The sequence below is a fragment of the Leptidea sinapis genome, chromosome Z, assembly GCF_905404315.1.
Source record: "Leptidea sinapis chromosome Z, ilLepSina1.1, whole genome shotgun sequence".
Lineage (NCBI taxonomy): Eukaryota > Metazoa > Arthropoda > Insecta > Lepidoptera > Pieridae > Leptidea > Leptidea sinapis.
This window is the reverse complement of record NC_066312.1, coordinates 16816238-16840554: the sequence shown is the minus strand read 5'-3', so window position 1 is coordinate 16840554 and position 24317 is coordinate 16816238. Positions and strand designations below refer to the sequence as shown.

At 33.6% G+C, this 24317-nt stretch overlaps 2 protein-coding genes across 3 annotated transcripts in view; both read right to left on the bottom strand.

Moving 5' to 3' along the window:
- Positions 1-52: 52 nt before the first annotated feature.
- On the bottom strand, positions 53-3578 carry LOC126978743 (uncharacterized). Its single transcript, XM_050827792.1, has 4 exons — positions 3118-3578; positions 2475-2606; positions 1019-1174; positions 53-428 (listed from the first exon to the last, which is right to left on the bottom strand). Exons 1-4 carry the CDS (start codon positions 3547-3549, stop codon positions 102-104), a joined length of 1047 nt encoding a protein of 348 aa, XP_050683749.1. The 5' UTR covers positions 3550-3578; the 3' UTR covers positions 53-101.
- Positions 3579-6260: 2682 nt separating this feature from the next.
- LOC126978735 (discoidin domain-containing receptor 2-like) overlaps positions 6261-24317 on the bottom strand; it is a 92967-nt gene continuing 74910 nt past the window's right edge. Inside the window, exons 6-15 of one of the 2 annotated variants that reach the window (XM_050827779.1) lie at positions 23743-24035; positions 22624-22831; positions 20829-21281; positions 20423-20613; positions 19731-19853; positions 18646-18764; positions 16976-17094; positions 14825-14957; positions 13503-13749; positions 6261-13074 (exon numbers count right to left, since the gene is read on the bottom strand). In XM_050827779.1, the coding sequence (XP_050683736.1) occupies positions 12895-13074; positions 13503-13749; positions 14825-14957; positions 16976-17094; positions 18646-18764; positions 19731-19853; positions 20423-20613; positions 20829-21281; positions 22624-22831; positions 23743-24035 (2066 nt within the window). In that variant the 3' untranslated portion in view covers positions 6261-12894. The remainder of the gene's footprint in view (positions 13075-13502; positions 13750-14824; positions 14958-16975; positions 17095-18645; positions 18765-19730; positions 19854-20422; positions 20614-20828; positions 21282-22623; positions 22832-23742; positions 24036-24317) is intronic. The other variant, XM_050827780.1, reaches the window with a different exon arrangement.

Genomic DNA, 24317 nt, shown 5'->3' with positions numbered 1-24317 from the left:
TCGAGACAATGGATTCAGGTATTTAATACTTACCCTACAATTCCGTACGTAAAATGAAACAATATTAATTACAAATATTTTTTTATAAAACAATAAACAATTCAATCTGATGCATTATCCGATATATCCTCTTTAATTTTTATTTTATTTTTAATTCCTCGTCTGCTGACGTACCCTGAATCATTACGTTCCTTAACAATACCCTTGCCTTCGACCACTTTCCTGGACCTAACTTTGATTTTTTTTCGTTGATTTTGGTCATCATCATGCGATTTCTTGGGCCGTCGAACGTTATGTGGCGCCCGAGTCTCGCTTTTGACTGGGATTTTATTTTCATCCTCACTAGCCACTTCTCGCTTCAAAGCACTCTTGAATGTTTGACCTCTTGAAGGTTCGTGTAGAGAAAATGTTATTCTGTCATGATGTATCTAAAAAAACAACAATACAAATTAAATTTTAAGCTTAAACGATAGTTCGATACTGTTATTAAAATAACTAGTCTGTCCTAAAATATTGCTGTAAATAAAACTTCTAATTTATACATTTTTTTATTCAGATTTTAAACGCGTTTATTATGTTAGATACTTCGATATAACTCCGGCATTTTGCATATTTTTTGAGGTTACTAATTAGGTAGGTATTTAATTATAATAATGAATACTAAGAAAACAAATTGCAGTGATTGCCTTGCACATAATTGGAATTAAGTCATCGGTCATTTTCGAGACACTAAAAACTAGGCTACTCGTATCATTCGTCATGCTTGTATAACACATCGCTGTCGGAAACTATAAAGGATCGGGGCTTGTAATTAAAATGTGAATGTCAAAAAAAATCCGCGAAAGTATCCCGGTTGGGCTCTCATTTATAACATTACAGTAATATGCGAATTTTTTGTTAGTGTTGGTAAAAATGTAATTGTCACCGTTGGATTTTTCGTCTATGAAAAAATATGAACGATTTCAGGAATCAATCAAGTTAAATTGTATAAAATATTAGTTGATTGTTTACGACTCACCCTATATTCGATGCTTACGAAGCATTCCTCTTCATCCTCACATATTAGTGAGTTGACATCGGCTGGTTTAGCTGCGTTCGGGGATCGATGTCCAACACGTAAAAAGCGCCACAGAGATCGAATTCGGGGCCCACATGAATGCACCATATCGCTCACCTTTTAAGCAATACATACTTCATTCTTATTTATTTTGGTTTTAATGGTTTTGATTATTGGGTTTAATTTAACAAAATTGGCAAATAGCTGTTAATAACATTTAACTTTATAATCATTATGAGTAATATTATTGTACGTGATAAATAGAGTCTTTAGATCCAAGTTCCCACTTATATTATTTATGAATATTTATAAAGTTGAGAGAATGCTCTAAAAATAAGAGGGCCTTTAGTTTGAGGGCCATGGGGGGGAGGGGCTAGTCTACTATGCCTTAAATCTTGCTTAAATCACTTTTTCACGTAGTTCAAAGAAATGAGACTTATGAATGTCGAAAGTATTGTTTTTCTTTTCTTCGGAAAAGGTTGAGCTTTAATAAGAAGAAGTGGTAAAAAACTTATTGCCACTCTTTTAGAACGACTCTTACAGATTAATCGTTTTACTTAATTACATTAGTAATAATTAACAGAAAGAATCAAAACTGTTTGAACAGTTTGTTTGCAGGATCAAGTCTCTTATAACTGAGTTGTTTCTACGAACAGAGATATAGAAGTGCAAGATGTACCTAGTAAATATTGATAAACGGGTCACAATTACCAAAAAAAAAAAATTCATTTCGTTTCTAGTCGGATGTCTTCAGGCAAACTGTAGTGCAGTAGGCTTTTTTTTCAAAGTTCTACGGTGATCCGTAGTAGTTTTTACCTCTAGGGTACTTCGAACTTACCAGGGGACATCGACCGAGTATCGTGATTTGAGTTCTTGATTGCCATAGATTAATGCCCTATTAATTATTTATGTTTTAAGCTTACTGCAAATACTTTACATACTTATTTTAAATAATATTGTAACTTTACAATTATATTTTTTTACGTTTTTAGTTACAAACCATTGTAAACGTCTTAGTATTTTAATTGGTTTGAGTGTCTGTGGGGCCCTAGGTTAAGAGTATTTAGGAGTCTTCCAATTATTATTCTTTTAATTAATATCTGTTTTGATAATGTATAAAAGGTACCACTGACACGATATAAAAAGAGACCAAATATTTGATTTGTTTACGAGTTAGACATTGAACACAGCAAACACACAGTTACAAAATCAATCAATAGGTTTTTGTAGTTATCTGCTTTCTTAAGTTAAATTGTCAGTGGACTCTGGGGGCCTCTTTATATTCATGAGGCCCTGGTCTGTAGCCTCGTAAAAGATTTCTCCCTCATAGATTTGCCCCTGAGGAGAGAGTCTTACTTCAGATGCCGTCAACGCATACCTTAGAACTTTTGTATTTTATATGTCCATAAAAAATTACCTTCATGTGTTCGCCTCCAAGGCACATACCGCTGTTGTGAGGTTCTATACCAAAACTGTTGAGACACGCTCGATCGTCCGGCAATAGCGAATCTATTTGGAATGCGCATTTTGGTATGGAATCCGTTCGTTCCTGTAAAGTTAAAGTGTATTTAAAAGGAACTGATCACAATAAAGAATAATATATTCATCAATTTCATATGGGTGTTATATTTGATAGCATATATTATAAAACTTATATTTATTAAACTTTAAACATGAATTCCTTAAATTGTGATGATTGTGGCTTGGAACGTTTTTCAGGAAATACATCCAATAATCGTCCGTAAACCGACTTTACAGATAATCAATTTTTCTAAGTAGCAAATACGCATAATGGTGTACTGCTTACACCTGGAACTGTACTGCTACCATACAGTAGGTACCCAACGGTGCACTTGCAGGTACAGTTGTGTCACGGTATGAAGGGTAATCCTAAGTAAATCCAGTGTAATTATGGGAACATGAGACTGATAAAGACAGAGACACTATAAAGTCTTAAGTTATCGGCACTTGTCACAGCTATGGGCATAAGCTGCTATTAACATCGGGTAGGGAAATCTGGTAATACTATTTATTATTTCTATTAAAAAAATCATAATTACCCATCCGACTTCATCACAATGTTTCGGCTCCTCGTAACAAATATAATAATTAATTGCCTTGGAACCATCAGTTCGTTTTTCTGTGGACCACGTATACCAATTCTCACCAAATTTGAACATGCTATTGATGTGATTTTGACGATAGATCAATGGGAAAATCATTTCATTCGGATGTATTTGTCGAGGTTTCTCTGTAGTTGACTTCTCTTCTTCATACGGGATTTGCTTTTCTTCTACGTGCCTGTGTGCTTTCTTTAAAAACGGTAACATCGTTATTTCCACCTTCTTTTTATAATCCCATGCTTCTGTGTGTGGACTTTCTTCTTCATCCATTCTAGAATCTTCTTGATCAGAATACATTACAACTTTGACTTTATCCGATAATATATTTTGAATGCAACATGCTACCAGCAGAACAATTGAACACTTCATTTCCCTGAGCTAGAATCGTATGAAATGAATAACCGTAACATTTGAATTGAATTAGGAAGTTTGTTCTTCAAACAATGCTGATAAGCATAATGTTTACTAATACCACTGTATTCAGGCTTTTGATAATAGTATCAAACAAATTGTGCACCTTTTTTATTTCAACTCTTAAAACATTTAACTTTATTTTCACTAGTGGGAGGCTCCTAAGCATCGGATGCTAGATTATGGGTCTATGCTAGAGTATACGCCTCAATGGCGCCTATTTCTGCCGTGCACCAGTAATGTTTAAGCATTACTGTGTTTCGGTCTGAAGGGCGCCGTAGCTATTGAAATTACTGGGCAAATGAGACTTAATATCTTATGTGTCAAGGTGACAAGCGCAATTGTAGTACCTGTCAGAATTTTTGCGATTTTCAATAAACCTGAGCCTGCCTATTGGCAGGGCGTATCAATTACCATCAGCTGAACGTCCCTGATTTTCATAAAAAAATTGTAGATGAATAATAAAAGACAGATACATTAAGATTATTGCTTTTTATTTGGGTATAAAGATGTAGAATATAAAATAAAAATACTGCATTTGGTATCAACCTTCTCCATAAAATTTGATTATGAAACCTAAGCATTCAATCAAATACATGATTTACATTTATAAAATAAAATTAAAGCGTAACGCATTATTTCTATGCTAATTGTTATTTATTTATCTATATAGTAAATGTATAATCGTATAATACAAATAAAAAAGCGAGTGAAGTTGGACCATTGTTAGGAATTTAAAGTTTTCCATAGTGCTCATTATGTTACACCAGCCATTAGGGTTAATATTTACAAGGTATATAGTAATTCATCTAAAGTGATAGACATTTGATCAATAGCATTAAGGGTAAAATAGCATCACTAAGGCAGAAGGTGTTTTATTGTACATCATTATTATTATGTCCTAATATTACGTAAACTAATTAATATAGCACGAAGGAATGAGAATCCATATCTCCTACTCTCATCTCTAAACTCTATAAGCTAGACAGTAACGACCAGAGAAAAAGTCCGGACCACGGACTCGTAAAAAAAACTCAGACTCTGTGTCACCTTACATAACAGTGTAGCACCAAAACAAGCCGATTAACGTGTAAATACAAAGCCCCACGCACACACTTACACTACTACAGGCCGATAGGGGGCCATTATGAGAATTGTCATCGCCTGTGATAGATCAGTTTCTCAATCTGTCTTTCTCAAATCTCAATAAAATATTTTAAAAATGCTGTCTTGCGTTGTGAAATAGTGTTAAAATTATACTTTATAAGTATTTGTTGCCATATATGATTAAATAATCATATATGGCCTTAAATAAGGGAGAAAAAATTGTGTAACTAGTATCCCCCGTAACCGCACACACACACACTAGCATAACTGTGCTTCACTAGGTAATGTCAGGGCGCGGAGTCCTTCTTTTTTTACTCCTCCGTAGTCCGGAATAATAAAGAAAACGCACTATTGAAATAGTTTTTCTACTTACAATAATCATTAGAACTCTTAAGTGTCCACTAAGCCTAGTACATTGGTTCCATTGTGTACAAATAGTGAGAACTATACGCAAACAGTTAAAAGTCAATTACACATAATCATAATCGAATACTAATCTAGGCTCATACTAAGCCGAGCGTTTTAGGTCCACGGGTAGAACATTAATATCTTACGATTCTATACAAGTCTCAAAATATACTAATATACACATTGAAAAGATCTAGTGTAGGTACTCAAAGAATTTTGTTACGACAATACTAAGGTTTTTGTAACTTATCAGCGCCGATATGTAATTTTTTTAATATGTTGTGAGTAGCACTTAAATCAGTGAATTGTTATTATGGTATTGTTTCGCCTGCCTATGCCCAAAAACACATCCTTTAATTTTCTCGCTGTGATAAAAAAGTTGATAATAAAGTATCACTTCTACATACTTCGGGATCTATCAAGTAAAGGTAAGAGGCATAACATCCTGGTGGTTTAAGTATGTCATCATCATCATCAGCCGGAAGACGTCCACTGCTGGACAAAGGCCTCCCCCAAAGATTTCCACGACGGTCGGTCCATCTTGTGGGGGGCCTACCGACACTGCGTCTTGGTAAGTATGTATTTCTTAAGAATTAGGAAGGCTGAGATCGTACATAGACTTAGCTCAGACTCAGTCAGAGATCTATAGATCTCAGGCTTAGGCACCCACTCATGTTATGCCATGCTAGCAATTTATAAAAAAGGATGTGTTTGGGGTATCTCGGCAGAATATGCACAGGCTTGTTTTACTGAGAAATTTTAGCGCGGTACCCATTCAGCATTGGCCAAAGGGAAAGAAGATATGTTATGTACTTTAATAAAGGGTCGTATATATAATACTCTATAAAGCTACAAGAAATCTAACACTCGTAAGTACAAATATATCATACAAAATAATATTTTTGAGAACACGCAACCTTTTCCTGTGAATATTGTGTATCCGAATATTACTCTTAACTCGATATAAAGATCCTAATCTAAATGTTTAATATATTGTCGAAGTACTCGTCACCACAACTTTAACACAGCAAACTACGGAGAATAGACAAATGTATACTACCATTGTATAAATACAATCTAATAATTCTTTTAATATGCATCTATTATATTTTTAGAAATTTTCAATTCTCAACTATAACTAATGATTTAATATTGTTTAATTGAAATCTGTTAACAAAATAAACGACTATTATTGTATCGGTAACTTGATAAGAGAAAAATTCTAAAATAGATTAGGTTAGGTCATTTAAATTATCAAACAGGTCCATGCATTCCACTTGTAAAAAGTATTTTGTTATTTGAGCCAACAGTAGACATATAGACAGAATACACAACTCTCATTGATTATATTATTTAAATATTAATAACACTTAGAAAATGGAAAAAAAATATTATACCTCAAGTAATGAACAGTCACTTTTTTAGGTCTAAAATATTCAGTTATATTTTAATTTATTCACTGTATATCAATTATTATCCAAATGTTGAACACACTGTACCCGCTGCGCCATAACTTTTAACTGCTCTAAGAACAAACGTTTGTTACTTTTATCATTTATTTATAATATTAATAATCAACGACTCGCATTATATAAGATTTAGTCCATTGAAATGTTACATGAGGACACAATTTTATTTTTGGGACGTGTGTGGGGGGTCAATAGAAGCTTAACCTCAAGTTTGTGGGGTCGCCACCCATGTCCCTCAGCCGCCATCTTGGAAAAAGGGGTGCAAACACCTTTTTCGCGATATCTCGGAAACTATGCGTCCTACAAAAAATTCGTAGACATAATTTGTAGCAAATCGCTTTGCCTACAAATATGATTTGAAGATTAACTTCAAATATTTTATAAGTTATTTTTATAAGTGTAATCATTTCAGGGAATTTCAAGTACTTGAAAAACAACACGATTGTTCTAAGCCGATGTGAAATAAAAGAATGCTTTTAATTATTATTATATTAGAATAATAGTTTTCAACCAATCCCCTTCGCTTGTTTCTTTGAGGTTATGATCTATGACGTAACTGTTTGTAACCAATCACAAGTCCGCGTAGGTCGCCTATTTACATTTCTTTTTCAAAAAATTTTGTTTAATTTTTTCACTATTTATTCTAATGTGCGCTATTTATTCCGATTGAAAGGTTTCAGTGCCGCTGTGTAAATACGCATCGGAGCTTACAGTTTATCTCAGGATGAATCTTTCAATATAATTGGGATAGTATCGGTTTATTCTACGCCTCATTTAGTGATGTGTTACAATCATCGTCACTGTAACAGATAGATAATCTCTTAACCTCAGATGGAACAGAAGGGCAGGAGCTGAAGAATGCTCAGTCATTTGTTTCATCATCAGCATTTTGAACATTAGGTACATGCACGGTTGCTGTCTAAAAATGTTTATCAGTTTTCAAATTAGATTCTTTATCCCATTGTGCGCAGTAAAGTCTAAAATGTTTTATATAGGATCATATCACCTGCCTTATCATATCAATGACACAATATACTGTCGACTTTGTGACATCGATGTGTACTTGCAATTATAAACCTTAAGGTGTTAAACATTTTTAGACCGCTATTGTACATAAGACCTACTATCACATCAATGACTGTCTAAATCTAAATTATACCAGATCTATGGTAATAGAAAGGTGCTAAAATTTTTTTCCGCGTTCTTCTTGATTCTAAGACATATCTATTCTAACGGGTTTTGACGTTCCATTGAACGCTGTTACAACAAATGATTTTAAAATCCTAGAATAAAAATATCTGAATTTACTTCTGCAGTTATAAATCTAGGGTATTTCACTTATTAAACTAGCTTTGAAACCTAGAATTATAAAAAAAATTGAATTACAAAATCAGAATGTCGTGTTTTGTAACAAAATATAGTTTATAATACAGATTAAGATACTTGTCTCTGTGAAATGCATAAATACTTACAATAAATGGAGGAAGAACGGTTCCTAATGTCTATTAATCGTAGCTGACTTGTAAAGTGGTACCGCAATGGTATATCTAACTCGTAATAACTATTAAATACTACAACATGTAGCACTACTCTATAGCCATATAAGCTCATTAAGAATCTTGTGCCTTATCATTACAAAGAAATCTATGTGACTACATAATTGTCAGTTCCATTTTCTAATCTATATAAAACGTAAGCGATACCTAACGTGAATCTATTCAAAAATGTGTTTTGTGCCAGCGATTGAGCGATCTAAAAACACACGATAAAAGTTTTAAAAAATCGTTGTGTTTGAGTTATTTTTATTCGAGATTTGAATTCGCAGTCTTCTTGTTTGTCTTTTGTTACCTTAATTGCAACATTTAAAAAAAATGTCTCTGAAAACCTTCAATATAATATTAAATTAAGTACCATTATCTACGACCAGGTTGGGCAGCAAGTTCAAAGCAATATTGAAGCAAAATATTATTTAAGCTGGTAAATTATTCGAATCGGAAAATTTATACCGCAACGAAGTATACTTCACAATATGTTATTTAAACTAAATAGTTATTTAAATAAATTTACACACTAGACACAAACCTAAATAAAGCTAAGTTTAAGCCGTCATTTTTACTTACATTAACAACGGATTGCAACTTTGTTTAAGCATCCGGAAAACATGGAATTGGAAGTAAGAATAAATAAGCAACGCAACAAAACTCAACTGACGGCATTTTCTACTATGTGTATATAACACAACAGATACATAACACTTATATACATCGCAATGCGAAGTCGAGTCAGGTAAAATTTACAACAAATCGTAATTGGACGTCATTCCTGAAAACGTTCCAAGCCACAAATATCACATTTTAAGGAAATCGTGTTTAAAGTTTATTAAATAATAGTGTATTCTATACATGTGGGTTGGGCTACTAAGTCATGATGTCATTTAAAGAGTGACACTAGGGCTGATATTTTTTGTCAGTTCGTTGATATGAATCACGTGACCAGTTTTGTGTTCTTAACTCAATTTCGACATGATTGTGGTTTGGAACGTTTTTCTGGAATAACGTCCAATTATTGGTGTCGTAATTACCACAACAAATTATAAACAAGGTCTATAGAATACAATGGAATTCATAAGATCATAATTCTATAATATGCATGAGGATACGTACCTAGTTAATACAAGACCGCAAAACTGAAAAACTACCATTGACAATATTTATTAAAGTAATATTTCACATCTTCGTGAGTGATTGATATTGGCAGGTTGTTGAGAACCAATACTAACAATTATTAAAGTATGAAGACTTTTTAATTATAAGATTGCATATTAAGTCATGTTATATAACCGCGTAGTACTAAACAATTAAACGTGAAATATTAGTGTTATAGTAGAGGAGAGGAGATTGGACTTAAATAAGATACAAAGGCATTCCGTTATTATTGTCGTAGACATGTGCAAATAAATAATATATTCACAATACATAGATAAATAAGTTAATTTGCTTGATTCTCGTAAATAATATAGTATAATACAAATATTCTTTTGAATATCCCTGTCTGGCTTCGGAAAAAGAGGGTACTTTGTAATAACGGTAAAGATTTTTTTCTTTTACTGGTGCTTCTTCTATGTTAATATTAACCGCAGTGTAAAGTTACTTCAAGTTTAAAATTACTTCTCCCCGTAATGTAATTCTGTAGTGACAAAGGTAGATAATATAAGGATAAAGTTTTAATTTACGAATAACTTTACTTCGCGTTTATTAATAACACAAATACTGTGTTCCAAATTTAAAACTTTTACCTTTGTCACTATATAATTACATGACAGGGTGAAGTAATTTTAAACTTGGGGTAACTTTACATTGCGTTTATTTATAAGACAGAATCGGTGTTATTACGAAAAATTATTTAAACATGTGTTTTGTTAAACAGTGTCTAACTGTTAAACGACCTCTATAGATTGACGCTTAACAACAGAAAAACACGGATTTGTAATAGAACTTTTTTAAAACAAGTATTCAACCCGAGTTTAACTTTTTTGTAACAACACCGTATATGTTTAATCAAATCCCGACTCACAGGAAATAAATAACACCTAATAATACATTTATAATTAATATTAGAAGGACCAAATTAGGCCGTCATATTCCATGTTAAAAATGTCGTTGTCAGCATAGACGTAATCTGCATCTAAATAATTATAAGTTTAATTGACTAAAACTATTACGACCACTAAAATCCCGATAATCCGTTAAAATAAATAAAAACCAGTGGTAGGCTCCTTTGCACAGGATGCCGGCTAGATTGTGTGTACCACAACGGCGGCTATTTCCGCTGTGAAGCAGTAATGTGTGAACATTACTGTGTTTCTGTCTGAAGGGCGCCGTAGCTAGTGAAATTCCTGTGCTAAGGAGCCTTAACATCTTATGTCTCAAGGTGACGAGCGCAATTGTAGTGCCGTTCAGAATTTTTGGGTTTTTCAAGAATCCTGACCGGCACTGCATTGTAATGGGCAAGACGTATCAATTACCCTCAGCTGAACGTCCTGCTCGTCTCGTCCCTTATTTTCATAACAAATATATTATTCCGGTTTAGGTCTATAACACAAACCTTACGGTTTACTTTAAAGAACCGTTCAGGAATCCTTCATGAGATTTTTTTAATGGATTATCGGTTTATAGTGAACATAGTGTAATTATTGGTCTTTATATTAAATTATAACTTTAAATAAACATAAAATTAATCCATTAATAAAAAATATCTCGTATAACTTCAAGATAAGGATTCGAATAATGATAATTTTTCATGACAATGTTATTTTATATACCTAAAATATAAATTTCACATGATTTATTTATGCCATTAAAATATAAATATCCCACTGACCTCTACTATATACTACTGGACTGGCAGCTGTCAAAGTGCTTTTGTGCCTGTTTGTTATTCGCCATTTTGGCGCTGTTGGCCATGTAGCGAGAGTCTGCGGTACTAAATAAAACCAGTAATGACAGCCTCAGCTAAACAAACATCGATATGAAAACTATTTACAAAAAAATGTGTACTTGATTAAGTTGGTTCCTAAAGTATAAATAACATGGAAAACGACCGCAATTAATACAAAATGCGATAACACTTCAGAGTATTGTTCGCTTCTCTCGCAGCCATTTGTATTATACGTCAAAATTAGTTCTCTGGACGCTCGCGAGTGGCGCTTCAAATAGGCACAAAAAATTTGGTGTCAAACATAATACGGAACAGCCTGTCCAGTGGTATTTACACAGGTCAGTGAAATATCATCTCCATACAATGTATGGAATGATTATATTAGGTATGTTAATGTAACATGTAAAGATTAATACCGACCGAGGGCAATTATATAGTTTTTTTTTTTAATGTAATTCAAACTTTGTACTTGATCATCTCGACTTTATTGCTTCCACAATCGATTTGTTAGCCCATATAAAATAAATAAAATAATTCAATAAGGCTGATAGTGCCTTACACCATTTGTACGTTTAGACTCTAGATAGACTGCGACAGCAAGAAGAAAAAAAAGCGGCTAACTCTTAATCTCTATTTTAGCAACGCACGCTCGCTTAAACAAAGTGACGTTCAAATCGCGAGTGTGAGACGAACCTAGCTTGTCACGCACACTAAAATAATAAACCTGGCCTGTCACATTACTGAACTGTTATAGAGCATTAGAATGTTTGATGTGTTTGTGTCTAAAATAATGGAAATTAATTTTCTTTTTATAATGCAATTAAAACAAATTTAAATGAAAAATATTGGCGAGTTTGTGGGCAGTAAATCTGAAAATTAAAACTTTTGTAAATTTAAAACTAAACCGAAACGCCTCATGTGTGATAAAAAAATGATAAAACAAGCAAATCACATGAGAAATTAACCTTTAAAAATAAATAAGAGAACGTCTTTCCAATTCTATTAATAATTATTATAATATCAATATAAAATTAATAATAATATTAATTGTACAAAGAAACGAGATTTCCGTATTAATTACTTATCGACAAAAAATATTTAAACTGAAATAGCTGGCACAAAGTTTTCACAAAATAATAAGCACCCATTTTTAGGTAGACGTTCTCTTTACAAATGTTTTCCAGGCCAAATGACTAGACGTCAAGACACACATCTAGCGATAGTTACCATTGTAACGTTTCTAAATTATAAAAATGACACTAACTGAGACCATTGTTGTGACAATAAATTGCCATTTGTATAAATTTGCAATAATTAGCGTAAAAGTCAATTAACATCTTGACTAGTAGAAAGGATACCCATAAACTACGACACACGTCAAAAGGGGAAGGGCGACATGAGCTATGTGACGTCACATTTCAAAATTGATACAATACTGACTTCAAACGAAAAAATTATAAATATGTTCGACTTGTTTCGAACGGATTTCCGCTCGCATTGCGCGGCTTAACAGGGCAGGTGATGACGATCACGATATTACTGAAACTTATCTGTTACTATTGGTATTCACGGTTGCACAAAATGTACTTAAAAATTAACCATCAATAGTCCGAAACTAGCCGCTGCCTACACCGATAAACCGCGAGTAAATCCGTTTTTTAATAAATAAAGTAAATATATTCAAATAATAATTATGTAACCAATTTCTTAATTTATTTCAAAAGCCACAAAAACAAATATGACGTCACCCCAGAAAGGCAGTTTCCCCAAAATTTCAGTGGGAAGTAGTTTATGAGTAGCCATAATTTAGCATGATAACCACTAGGAAATTAAATGGAGTTTAAAGTAAACAAGCTTAAAATTTGCCGTTCATATGGTGGTATCACGTGGCGAGTCTCCGTTGCAACATCAGGTGTAGCTCGGTGAAGGTTGGTCTATCGCGTTCGTCGCGTCGCCAACACTCTCGCATCACCTCATAAATATCCCGCGGAGTTCCGGCAGAACGCTCTATGTGTTCGAACATGTCGTCATCTGCTTCCAAGTGCGAGAGATTCTCAAGTACCTGGGGTGGTGTAAAAGATTTATCAAAACCAATACGTATAGACATATCACGTTGTATAAAAACAAGGCTAGAATATGGAACATACTAAAAATTACACCATTCGAGGACTGTAGTGCCACAACGGCTTGGTTTTCCTACGGATCTCCTCATTTCTGATTCGATCACGCAGGAAAATTTCGGAACGTAGCCCTTTCTATTGTCCTTTAAGCGACCATGACCATTCATTATGGTCAATCTGCGATGTGCTTCGGATGTTGTTGACAGCCCTAGCATATTTTTACATATTTGTACCACAGTATCGATTCGTACCGTTCTATTGCGAGCAACTGCTCGAAATATCTTATGACGCTTATTTTAAATCTAATTGAATAAAGTTTATTTGACTTTGAAACGTTAAAAATATAGGAATAGGGTAACTCGACATTTACCTCGGAGTCCGTCAGATGTTCGTAGGGCCGTCTCCTGCAGACGGTAAATATTTCGTGCAGTGTTACCGCGAAAGCCCAAACATCACTCTTCGTAGTATACTTTCCCCCAAACACCGATTCCCATGCAGCCCAGCGTAACGGCAGTGGTATTCTGCCCTCTGCCTTGTAATAATCACATGCATAAAGGTCGTTATCCGTGCCAAAGTCGCTTATCTTCACTTGATACCCCTTGCCGACTAGAATATTTCTGAAAGTGAAACAACATAATAATAACATTTAACAGACAAGCGTACTGTGTACATAATGTGTGATTGGTCATAGAACTATACAATAACAGGCAATTATATAGACTGCCTATAGAAATAAAACAAAAAAAAGCTAAAAAATAATTAAAAAAAAAAACTAAAAAACACGTTTTATATAAAATTCACAAGTAGTCAATTTAAACTTATTAAAATATATTTTCTACTTCTTAGTTGAATTTTATATAAAGCGTGTTTTTAAGTTTTTTTAAACTATTATTTATTTTTCAGTTTTAAGTTAATTTTTTTAGATTTAATGAAGGGATTTTAATATTTGCGAATAAAAATATTTTAGTTATATTGAAATATCACTTAATTCAGCTAACCGGAGAATACCGAACTACCTCTTTAATTAGCTCACTTAAATCACGCATTAATAATTTATAATGGAAAAGGATTACTTAAACAGCGCCATCTTTTCATAAATAAAAACATTACTTCATCATTACAGAACCACTTGTATACGCGTACTTTCCATGATATCATTTCATAATTGCCTTAAGAGTTTATTAAAATGCTGCTAGATGGCATGAAATACAAATTCACCGCCATCTATTCGCTACTAAACGAATTAAATACTATAATTTTGTGGAACTTTCTTTATATGTCGCGCGGTTCCTTTGTAGTTTGCAATAAATTACTAGATGGCGCTTATGAGTGATTTATTTATAATCTATATATCAAATCAGTGTATTGTCATCGGTCCTCCATAAATCTACAAAGTTTGAATGAAATATGGCGGTTTAAAGTGGGTCAAAATCACGTCTAAAGGAGTCAGTTACAAACAAACATACAAGTGAAGCTAATATAGAGCGATATTAACATAGTAAGATATTAACAATAGCATGTTTATGACAATGAATGAAATGAACATAGGATTAGAGTGCCCGTATGTAATAAATTTGTAATTGTTGTAATTTGTAATAAATTTTAGTTAAATATAAATTAGTATAATTATACAAAAGCTTTGAATCGTTCTGAACGCTGATATGAATAGCAAACAATACACAATATATCTACCTCGCTGCCAAGTCCCTGTGCACGAAATTTAACGATTCCAAGTATTGCATGCCCGCTGAAATCTGAACGGCGATGTGTAGCAAAGTGGGCATCGACGGTGGTAATGTGGTGCGAAGGAATGTGCAGAGATCGCCTGTACAACAATAATTAACTTTTGTATTACTATTCATCAATAAAAGTAAAATAAAGTGAACACAATACCTGAGGAATCTTGAAGGGACGTAACTAAAGGATTTGCTATAACAAGTTTTAAAGTTTTAAAAATAAGATTCATGTGAAACTTACTTAACTACGTTTGTCTCTTCTAATATAATAAAGGAATAACATTATAATCAGGACATTTAGCGGAAATGCTGCTGAAAACCGGATGACATTGAAGATTTTATCTTATGGTGTGTATGAAGAGAAATACAAGAGTGAAACATTATAATGAGCGCACTCTATATATAAATCTATCTATATAAAAATGATTTGCTGTTCGTTAGTCTCGCTAAAACTCGAGAACAGCTGGACCGATTTGGCTAATTTTGGTCTTGAATTATTTGTCCAGAGAAGGTTTAAATGGTGAATAAATATGAAATGCTCGGAATTTAATGAAACAACAATTTTGTTTTTCCTTTGATGTGTCCCCCGTCGTTCAGAAATCAAATCGAAAGAATAGTTTAAAATGAATAACTAATCAGAATCTTTAGATCTTTCTAACTTTCTTCGAAGGTAAAAAACTAACTTAATTTTAGCTACCTATAGTTGGTAGATTAACTACAGTTGTTAACTAATGTTATCAGATTATTTTTATGTAGATTGATAAATCTTAAGTTTTGTACAAATTAAATTTCTGCACGCAACTATAATATATTTTGACAACCAACGAAGAATCATAAATTTTTTCTAGAATCTATTTTTTATACCCCTAATATTATAACTTTTGATATCTATCTCATTACTTCTTTATATGGCAATACAACGTTTGCTGGGTCAGCTAAATAATATAAAAATCGTATACAAAAATACTTGTAGATCGTAGAAGGGCGAAAATTATTAATTTGTATGTATTTTTCAATGCTGAATCATAATAAAATAAAAATTAAAAAAATAGTCAAAAATTAAAAAAAAAAATTTGGGGTGGACTACCCTTAACATTTAGGGGGATGAAAAATAGATAGTAGCCGATTCTCAGATTTACCGAATATGCATATAAAATTTGGTGAAAATCAGTAAAACCGTTTCGGAGGAGTAAGGTAACATTGTGTCACGAGAATTTTATATATAAGAAAAAGATTATGGAATTTCGGTATTCCTCACATCACCTGTTTTACATTGATACAAATTAAATAATTTTTATTTGTATATATGGTGGTGATTGATAATATATTTATATATAAAAAATAATAAAGTATTTATATTGATTATTTTTTTTTTCATTGTTGCAGTTCATAATTGGCAATGGCATGGCAATCGAATATAATAATTACTGTAGTACGATAAATTTTATTTACAATATATTTGGTAGGTCTGAGAATCGGTCGTCATCTATTTTTCAGTAATAAAAATAAAATAAAAATATGTTTTAAATTTTACCCCAAAAATTTTAACTATTGATTTTTTTTACTCATTTATATGACAATACAACGTTTACTGGATTAGCTAGTATTGTATATTTTAATGTGAGGCATGTATTTTTGATTTTTCAACAATTTTTATTTATTTTCACATATTGGTACGCATTGAAATTTGATATAAAGTTTTTCTGACTACATAATAAGTATAATATTTATTTCATATTCTCATTATTTAAATAGGCCTTTGTCTCCTCCTGGCTCAAGGCCTCCTGTAAAGACTTCCACCTTATTCGGTCTCTGGCTACTCTCCTCCAGTTCGGTCCTGCTTTCCTTTTAAAGTCTTCCCACCTTCTAATCTGTCTACCTTTCCTTCGTTTCCCGTCTCTTGGATACCATTCTGTTACGGTTTTTGTCCATTTCTCTTTCTTTTCCCTCAGAATGTGTCCAGTCCATTTCCACTTTTGCTTTTGACAGAGCTTGTGTGCGTTTTTAAATTTTGTCTGACTCGTAATGTTTTCTAACTTAACTTTGTCTCGTCTCTCATTGATTATGTCTAAATAATCTATTTAACGTGAAAATCTCACTCACTTACCCAACTCTAAATACTCTAGAACGACCGCTAACGGTGGCGATCGACAAGCACCAAGAACTCGCGCCAAGTGAGGCGACGACAGAGCAGCCAATATACGAACATCTCTCTCAAACTCCTCCCTGTTTGTAAATGACAAATATGAATACCTGATACACGACACGCCACAAATTAGGATATCATCCCCACCAAATGTATATGTACGCTGTGCGTGTGCGATGGAATAGCGCGATCGAAAGATAGCGGTGTCCCGTTTTCGCATAGAGATATGAATCAGCGAGACAGGTAAACTTTGTGTATGTACTTACTAAGTTTTTTCTGTTATTATTTTAATTATCATTACAAACTCAAGTCATGTTAGCAATCCGGACAAATCTTCGTGATTTGTGGTTTGCTGTTATATTTATATAAATTTGTAACGTTTTAAATAAATATATTAAAAAAAATATATATGTGTGGCGTTCCTCCACAGTGCAGTTTTCAAGGAACTTTCTTCCACATACTACAAAGCTGTGGAATGAGCTTTCTTGTGCGGTGTTTCCGGGATGATACGACATTAAATAAAAAGCACGTGCACCATGTGTTAGGGCCGGCAACGCTCCTATGGTGTTGCAAGAGAACGTGGGCGGCGGAGATCACTTAACATCGGCTGACGCGTACGGTACGCTCGCTTTGTCCTGTTATTTCCTTAAAAAAACTACTGCAATAAGGATGTGCTTTTTGCTGCCTGATAACCTAATCCGGTTATGTGGAATTCGGATTAACTCCCAAGCAATGGGTCTAATTTTTTACCAACGGGCAACTGGATAAGATTAAGAACTATCAAATAACTTTATCAAGTAGTGTATGTTATGAAATATAATAAAAATTATAGAAACACTTGCAGTTCTAGTCGAAATATTTATCTGAAAATAACATTAAAATCGATGCATCCGTTTTAGAGTCCATAGAGAAAGAAGACATCGATATAAAATATTAAATACAAAATGTCCTCAAACTTAGACAAGTCGATGGATGCCTGGAAAAATCAAATATAAAATTGTTGTAATAACATTCAATAATAAAATATTTAATATTACATTTTTGAAGTTTAACCCGTTACTTTCAGGTACTATTGACTACAAATCTGCAAATATTATTGTTGTTTTCGGTACTGCTTTATAATAAACCAAGAAATATTTGACGGGTTAACCTTATAGTTCTTAGTATAAGATTATTCAAATACATTGAATTATTTGTCTCATAAAACATTTTATTTTATTTCATAAACTTAAATTTGCTCATACCAAACAATTCAATCAGATTTGTAGTCGCAGTACCTAAAAATACGGTAGGTATATTTATATGTACTTTATTATCTACTTATTACTACCCTATATATAAGGTGGTAGAATTCCAAGAATCTTTGAAAAATATTTTAAAACTGTTAGAACACTGACGTATTTTTCCAGGAAGTGTTCACATTTTCCTTCATTAATTTGTGTAAGTAAGGATTAGGGGTCAATGTGCGGGGAAAGTCAGATTTTGTAAGATAGCCAGATTGTATAACAAATGAATAACATAAAATACGAAATTCCATCAAAATATTATATGTCAACTAACATAGCTTTTGTTATAGTTAATTTGGCTATTTTAACTCCGACAAGTGCTGTAAATGTAGAATATTTTCATACATGATATACCTCTCCTTAAGCGAGGCGTCGTGACAGAGGAACTTGACGGCCACCAAGCGATTCTCTGACGTTACTGTACCATTGTACTCTGGAACCCCGTCTGCTTCAGCCACATATACCTGAGAAATAGTGAAAGTCAAAGTCAAGTCAAAAATATTTTATTGATATAAAATCAAGAATATAATGCATTATTGCTGTTAAATTTACTGTTATACAAATTTTTAACAATATTATAGGTTAAATTTATTTATATACAGAAGATTCATTATATAACATTGAAAAGAGGTTAAATTTAGTTACTTATTACATATAATCTTTCACTATTTAATAAAAATCATCCGATAAATATAAAAATATAATATAACTAGCCGTTCCCGCCCGCTTAGCTGGACGAATTTTATTAGGAAATAAATTAAATTTTATTATTTTTATTACAAATACAATAAAAAATAGCCATAAACCATCTAGGATAAATTTTGCATCGAACGGTGGTAGTTTTATGTCGATACGATCAATGGCTTAGGCGTGATTGAGCCTCAAACAAAGACCATTTTCATTACATATATATATATATATATATATATTGCTTGTTAAGGTCTATATATGTTGCTTGGTTAAGGAGTATTTGGGTATAGTAGCCGAGTACATATTGGTTTTAACTTAATTTTCGGGCTTCACTCAAACAGCCTAGGTAATACTAAGTAAACCGAAATAAATGAAAGATTACTCATGGTTTTGGTATTGCCCTTAACATTTATACTCACGTTTTCAAGTTTTCTCTTGAAATTATGAATGCTTTCGTTAATTTTATTGAATTATCTTTATTTATTTGTTAATACCCGCACTTTTAAGAATGTAATTTGCAGCATGCTCCCATTAATATAGTCATAAACATAACAAAATAGACAAAAAACGCATGTCTGAGCGGCACCACTAATGCGCTCGTCACGTTGATACATAGGATTTTAAGTCTCATTGGCCCAGTAATTTCTCTAGCTACGGCGCCCTTTAGACACAATCATGTAATGCTTACATATAATTTTATTATTACAAAACACAGTAATGTTTACAGATTAACGACTTACAGTTCCAAATGCACCCTCAGCTAACTTCGAGATCATTCTCAGTCTGTGTCTCGGAAACTCGATCACATTAGTAGTTTCAAGGCGTCGCTTCAAATCTATCAGCACCTCTTGTTGACTTGGCGACTATAACAATTAACATTCATTCAATATAAGTACATGAATTTCCAATTTCGATTCCATTGATAACTTACACGACTACATATAGCCTCTTGCTGTTAGGCAACGCATAACAACAGGCCAGGTTTGTTATTTACGCGTGCATGATAGCTTACACTCGCGGTACTTTGTTTTAATTAATAAATAGATAAATAGATGTTAACTTTTTTGATGTTATATTTTTTTTCGACATGTCTGCCTAGACGTATAAATTATCAAAGTTGAACACACTAAGGAAATTCAAAAAACAAAGTGCTAAAAGAAATAAAAGAAATTTATATTCTTACCCCCTTATTCATAATGGTTCGCTAACTTAATACAGCCGCTAAGGAGTGTTTTTTCTCATTCTGACTTAGGTCAATAGAAGAAGACAGAGTGAGAATTAGCAATGCCTTAAGTTAGCAGACTATTATGAATAAGGGGGTTAAACTATATTAAATATAGATCCGTTAGTGAGTTTTGCCACATAAGCCCAACAGAAATATCCGAACGCAACGAAGAAATTAAAGACAAATATATAAATAATATATATTCACCCGAGTTGAATGGGAATGTTTGGACCGGATCGAGCCAGCGGCCGATCTTCTCGCTTCCAAATCCGACATCTTCTCAAAGTGATCACTCATTAACTCAGTTGCTCTGTCTGAAAGGTTATCACCTAGCCGGCGCTTTGTTAGCAGCGGGGCTGAACTTAACTCCGGTACCGCGTAATCGTAGTTAGAACTATCTGTTGGACAAATAATATAATTATTAATCTACAGTTTCTACCTTTGATTTGAAATTTAACCTTACAAATAAACTTGGTATAAAGTTATACCTAAGAATAAACCAAGAATATGCAAAAGGTTGACTATATAGCCGACAACTGTCAGTAAAAGGATAATTCTGGCCTATGACTTGCATCCCGTGCCACTAAATAAATTAAAAAAATACGCAACTAACCTGACAAAGCTGTATTGGAATCCTTAACGAAATCTTTCATCTCTAGTAATACTGTACTATAGCTAAAGTATGGCGCGCATTTCAGCGCTTGATATGGCTCCTGATATTCATCAGACTTAACATCTAGTCCGCAATCGATTATTATCTTATTATCCGGCAACATTGATGTACCGCAAGGGTTATAATTCTCTGACACAGCACGTTGGGCAATCGTCGTTTTTGCTGAAGGTGACGCGAAACATTTCCTATGTCGGTGTCTATGTACAATGAGGATTACAGCAACTATTAATAATATCACTAGAGCTGTTAGAACTCCGATCACAATCGCCATGTATAGTGGGTCGTCCTGATTTGCAGTGGATATAGGAACGTTACTGGGCAGTGTCTTTTTCGATTTATCCTTGCCGACGGTAGGTTTTGAATTCTCGGGAGTGTAGTTACCCTGTGCGACATCTGAAATAGGAACATTCAATGTGACAAATAATAATTTATAAAGTACGCCAAATACAAAGGCAATTTTTAGTTATACTTCTAAAGGCGCGTTATGAAAAAATTAAAAAGTAACAGGGTGAAGTTGGTTCCTAAAATTTTATGACGTTTGCGACATTCGTTTTTTTTTTGTTTCTTCGTCCATTATTAGGATAGGCAAAGGGTTCAAGCCCGTACGGCCGTATTCGTTATATAATAATTGTCATAATTGCAAGATTTCTACAATATTGTTCTTTCTACAAACGTAGAATGACACGAGGAATACGTATTTTTTTTTGCTTTGGTAGGCCAAAGAAGTATAACTTCTTGCGTGCATACATAAGTACACACACAATTTTTTATATTGTAAGTTGTGTACTGTAAGTATGTATAATGTATGTATGAGGGTATGTAGGTATGTTGGCTCCTAATACTTTAGATCGGAATTAGTTTGATTATTAATTGATTTAATTATGTTGAATATCTTGTATGATAATTGACATGTGTCTTTATTATTCTCTTATACTGTAATCAGTGAATCGCATATAAAACATGGAAGCATTTTTGATGCTTTAAATAGAGCAAATAAAACTATCGCGTAGTGGGCTGGGCTTACAAACTGTCCCGGCACGCGTGTCGGTATCAGTTTGGTTACGCGAGTGAGCGCGATTGAACCAATTCATAGTTATAGATTATTTATATATGAATATCGTCCATCACTAATGAGTTGTCACTGACATTGGTAACTTTGCCAAGTCTTTGAACAATCCAATGAAAACTAGCCGATCTCTCCCGTACCGTACGTTTGGCGAATTTGTTTTCCTACTAAAATTCTTAAAAGCGAGGTATGTCTCGTCTGTGGACCAATATAACCATCGGTAATGAAAGCTGTTTTATGATAATAGTAAAAAATTAAGCATTCCACTAATTACTTGAAAAGTTATATATTAACTGACAATATTTTAAGCAAATACCAACGCTTTTATAGCTAGTTATATTATTTTTATATTCCAGAAGGCAACCCGTGGCCATCCTTGTTTTTTAATGAGAATAAATGACGCAATGATGAGCTGACCCGCTTGTTTTAAAGCGGTATCATCTGCCTCATTAGAGTTACATGTGAAACAAGTCACTAAAACCCCGACCACATCGTTTTGCGCCCGTCATCCTGAGGAATAGTGCATCAGGCGACATTCACATACTTCAAATCGAAACAAGGGAGTGTAAATAAACCGCTACATTGCGACTGCAAATAAAATTATTTAATGTTGTATTTTATGTAATATAAATATTGGTGTATTATAAATGTAACAAGTCAAAGGCTTACCTGAATCAAACACCACTTCACTGATCAGTATCCACCTTGCTGAGAAATGCAACTGGATTCGAACCCACTTCCCGATACGGTGGTGCAGTTTGATTGTAACATTGCGCGAGTTCTCGAAAATATTATCGGTCACTGTTGTGTAGTGAATCGGATCGTCTTGAAAATGTCTCCCGCCAATCGAAAACGTTACAATAGCTTCGGAGAACACCTGAAAATTGTATGTTTTATTAACACGGGAAGTAAATGAGAGACATTTATTAACGGCCGTTCTCAATATACTATCTACAGATAGAGATAAATTAAAACCTTCTCCTGTCAGTAATTATCTGTTGGAAATAGGAAGTAGAATGTTGCCAGTTGATCATCATTTCATTAATGAAAAACAATTCAATTTAGAGGCTTTTAAAGAAGAACTGATTGGAAATGTTTTTACTGACATTGAAACATGTTTTCAAAATCACGATTGGTCGAGTGAACGAGATGAATACGATTTACGCTTATCTTGAAGGAACCCATGTCGTGTAAGCTAACCAATCACCGCGCAAAGACATTGCACTATTTGGTTGCAGGTGAACGAATGTTGGCTCAAAACCTTTAAGGCGAAGAGTAAGCAGAAAACACGCAAACATGGTGTTTTTAGACAACACTACTTAATCCTGTTACACATATTATATTAAGTCTTATTTGTAGGTTGCTAATGATTGCTGTTGGTTATACATAGTTAACACTGCTGAGCCTTTTTGAACTACCACTTTTCTTTGAAGTTAAACAAGTTTTTTGGCATGGCGTGACGCATTTTTTTGGTACTTCTCTCAGCAAAGTTATTCTTATAGCTTCTACTGTTTTGTGTAGGTTCATTTATTCAGATTAGTAGTGAATAACGAGGATTGTAAGCATATAAACTGTTTTCCACGCAAGAATATTGAAAATATTGGCTTTGTTACATAGATGGCGGGCCGGCAGCCGTGAACTCATATCGCTCAAGGTCGCTGGCATTTAGTGTCGCCTTAATTGGCCGAAGGCATATCCAGGTGACGTTGAAGTTAATATGAGTGTGGCGCTAATTATTATTTAATACTTTGTGACTTTCGCTCTCAACTTTATTTTTTATCAACTCACCTGAACATCTCTCATAAACTTGTTATTACAATAAAGATGCACTGCACTAAACTCCCTGATTTTATCAAACTCGAACGTGAGAACAGGTGGTTTAGTATCATTTCGCCACCCGACCCAAGCAGAATTCTTCGCAGCCTCTCTGATCTCATCACCACCAAACTGGCCATCAACTAGCTGCCCCAGACCACCTCGCAATAAGTCATCCCCCCATTGTCCGTCGTATATCACATCTGTTAATTCCACGCCGTTGCTGCGCCTGTTACCCTTGGGCATCGAGTATGATACGATACCGACTGTAAAAAAAAACTCATTAGGAGTTTTAAAACTTTAAAGAACCAAGATAAGGAATTGTATTATTAAAGTGAAACTTTTATTCCATCGCCTCAAATTTTTTCGTCCATCTATTGCATGTTGCATTACAGCCCGCCGCTGAATAGGGATAAATTCATTAATTTTAACTCCTATATTCAAAGCAGGCTGGCCAAGTGGTGTGGACTTAGCTACCTCTCTCTCACACTTAGGTCCAGAGAGGGAGTAGGGGGTTCAAACACCACCCATAAAACGGTTTTATTTAA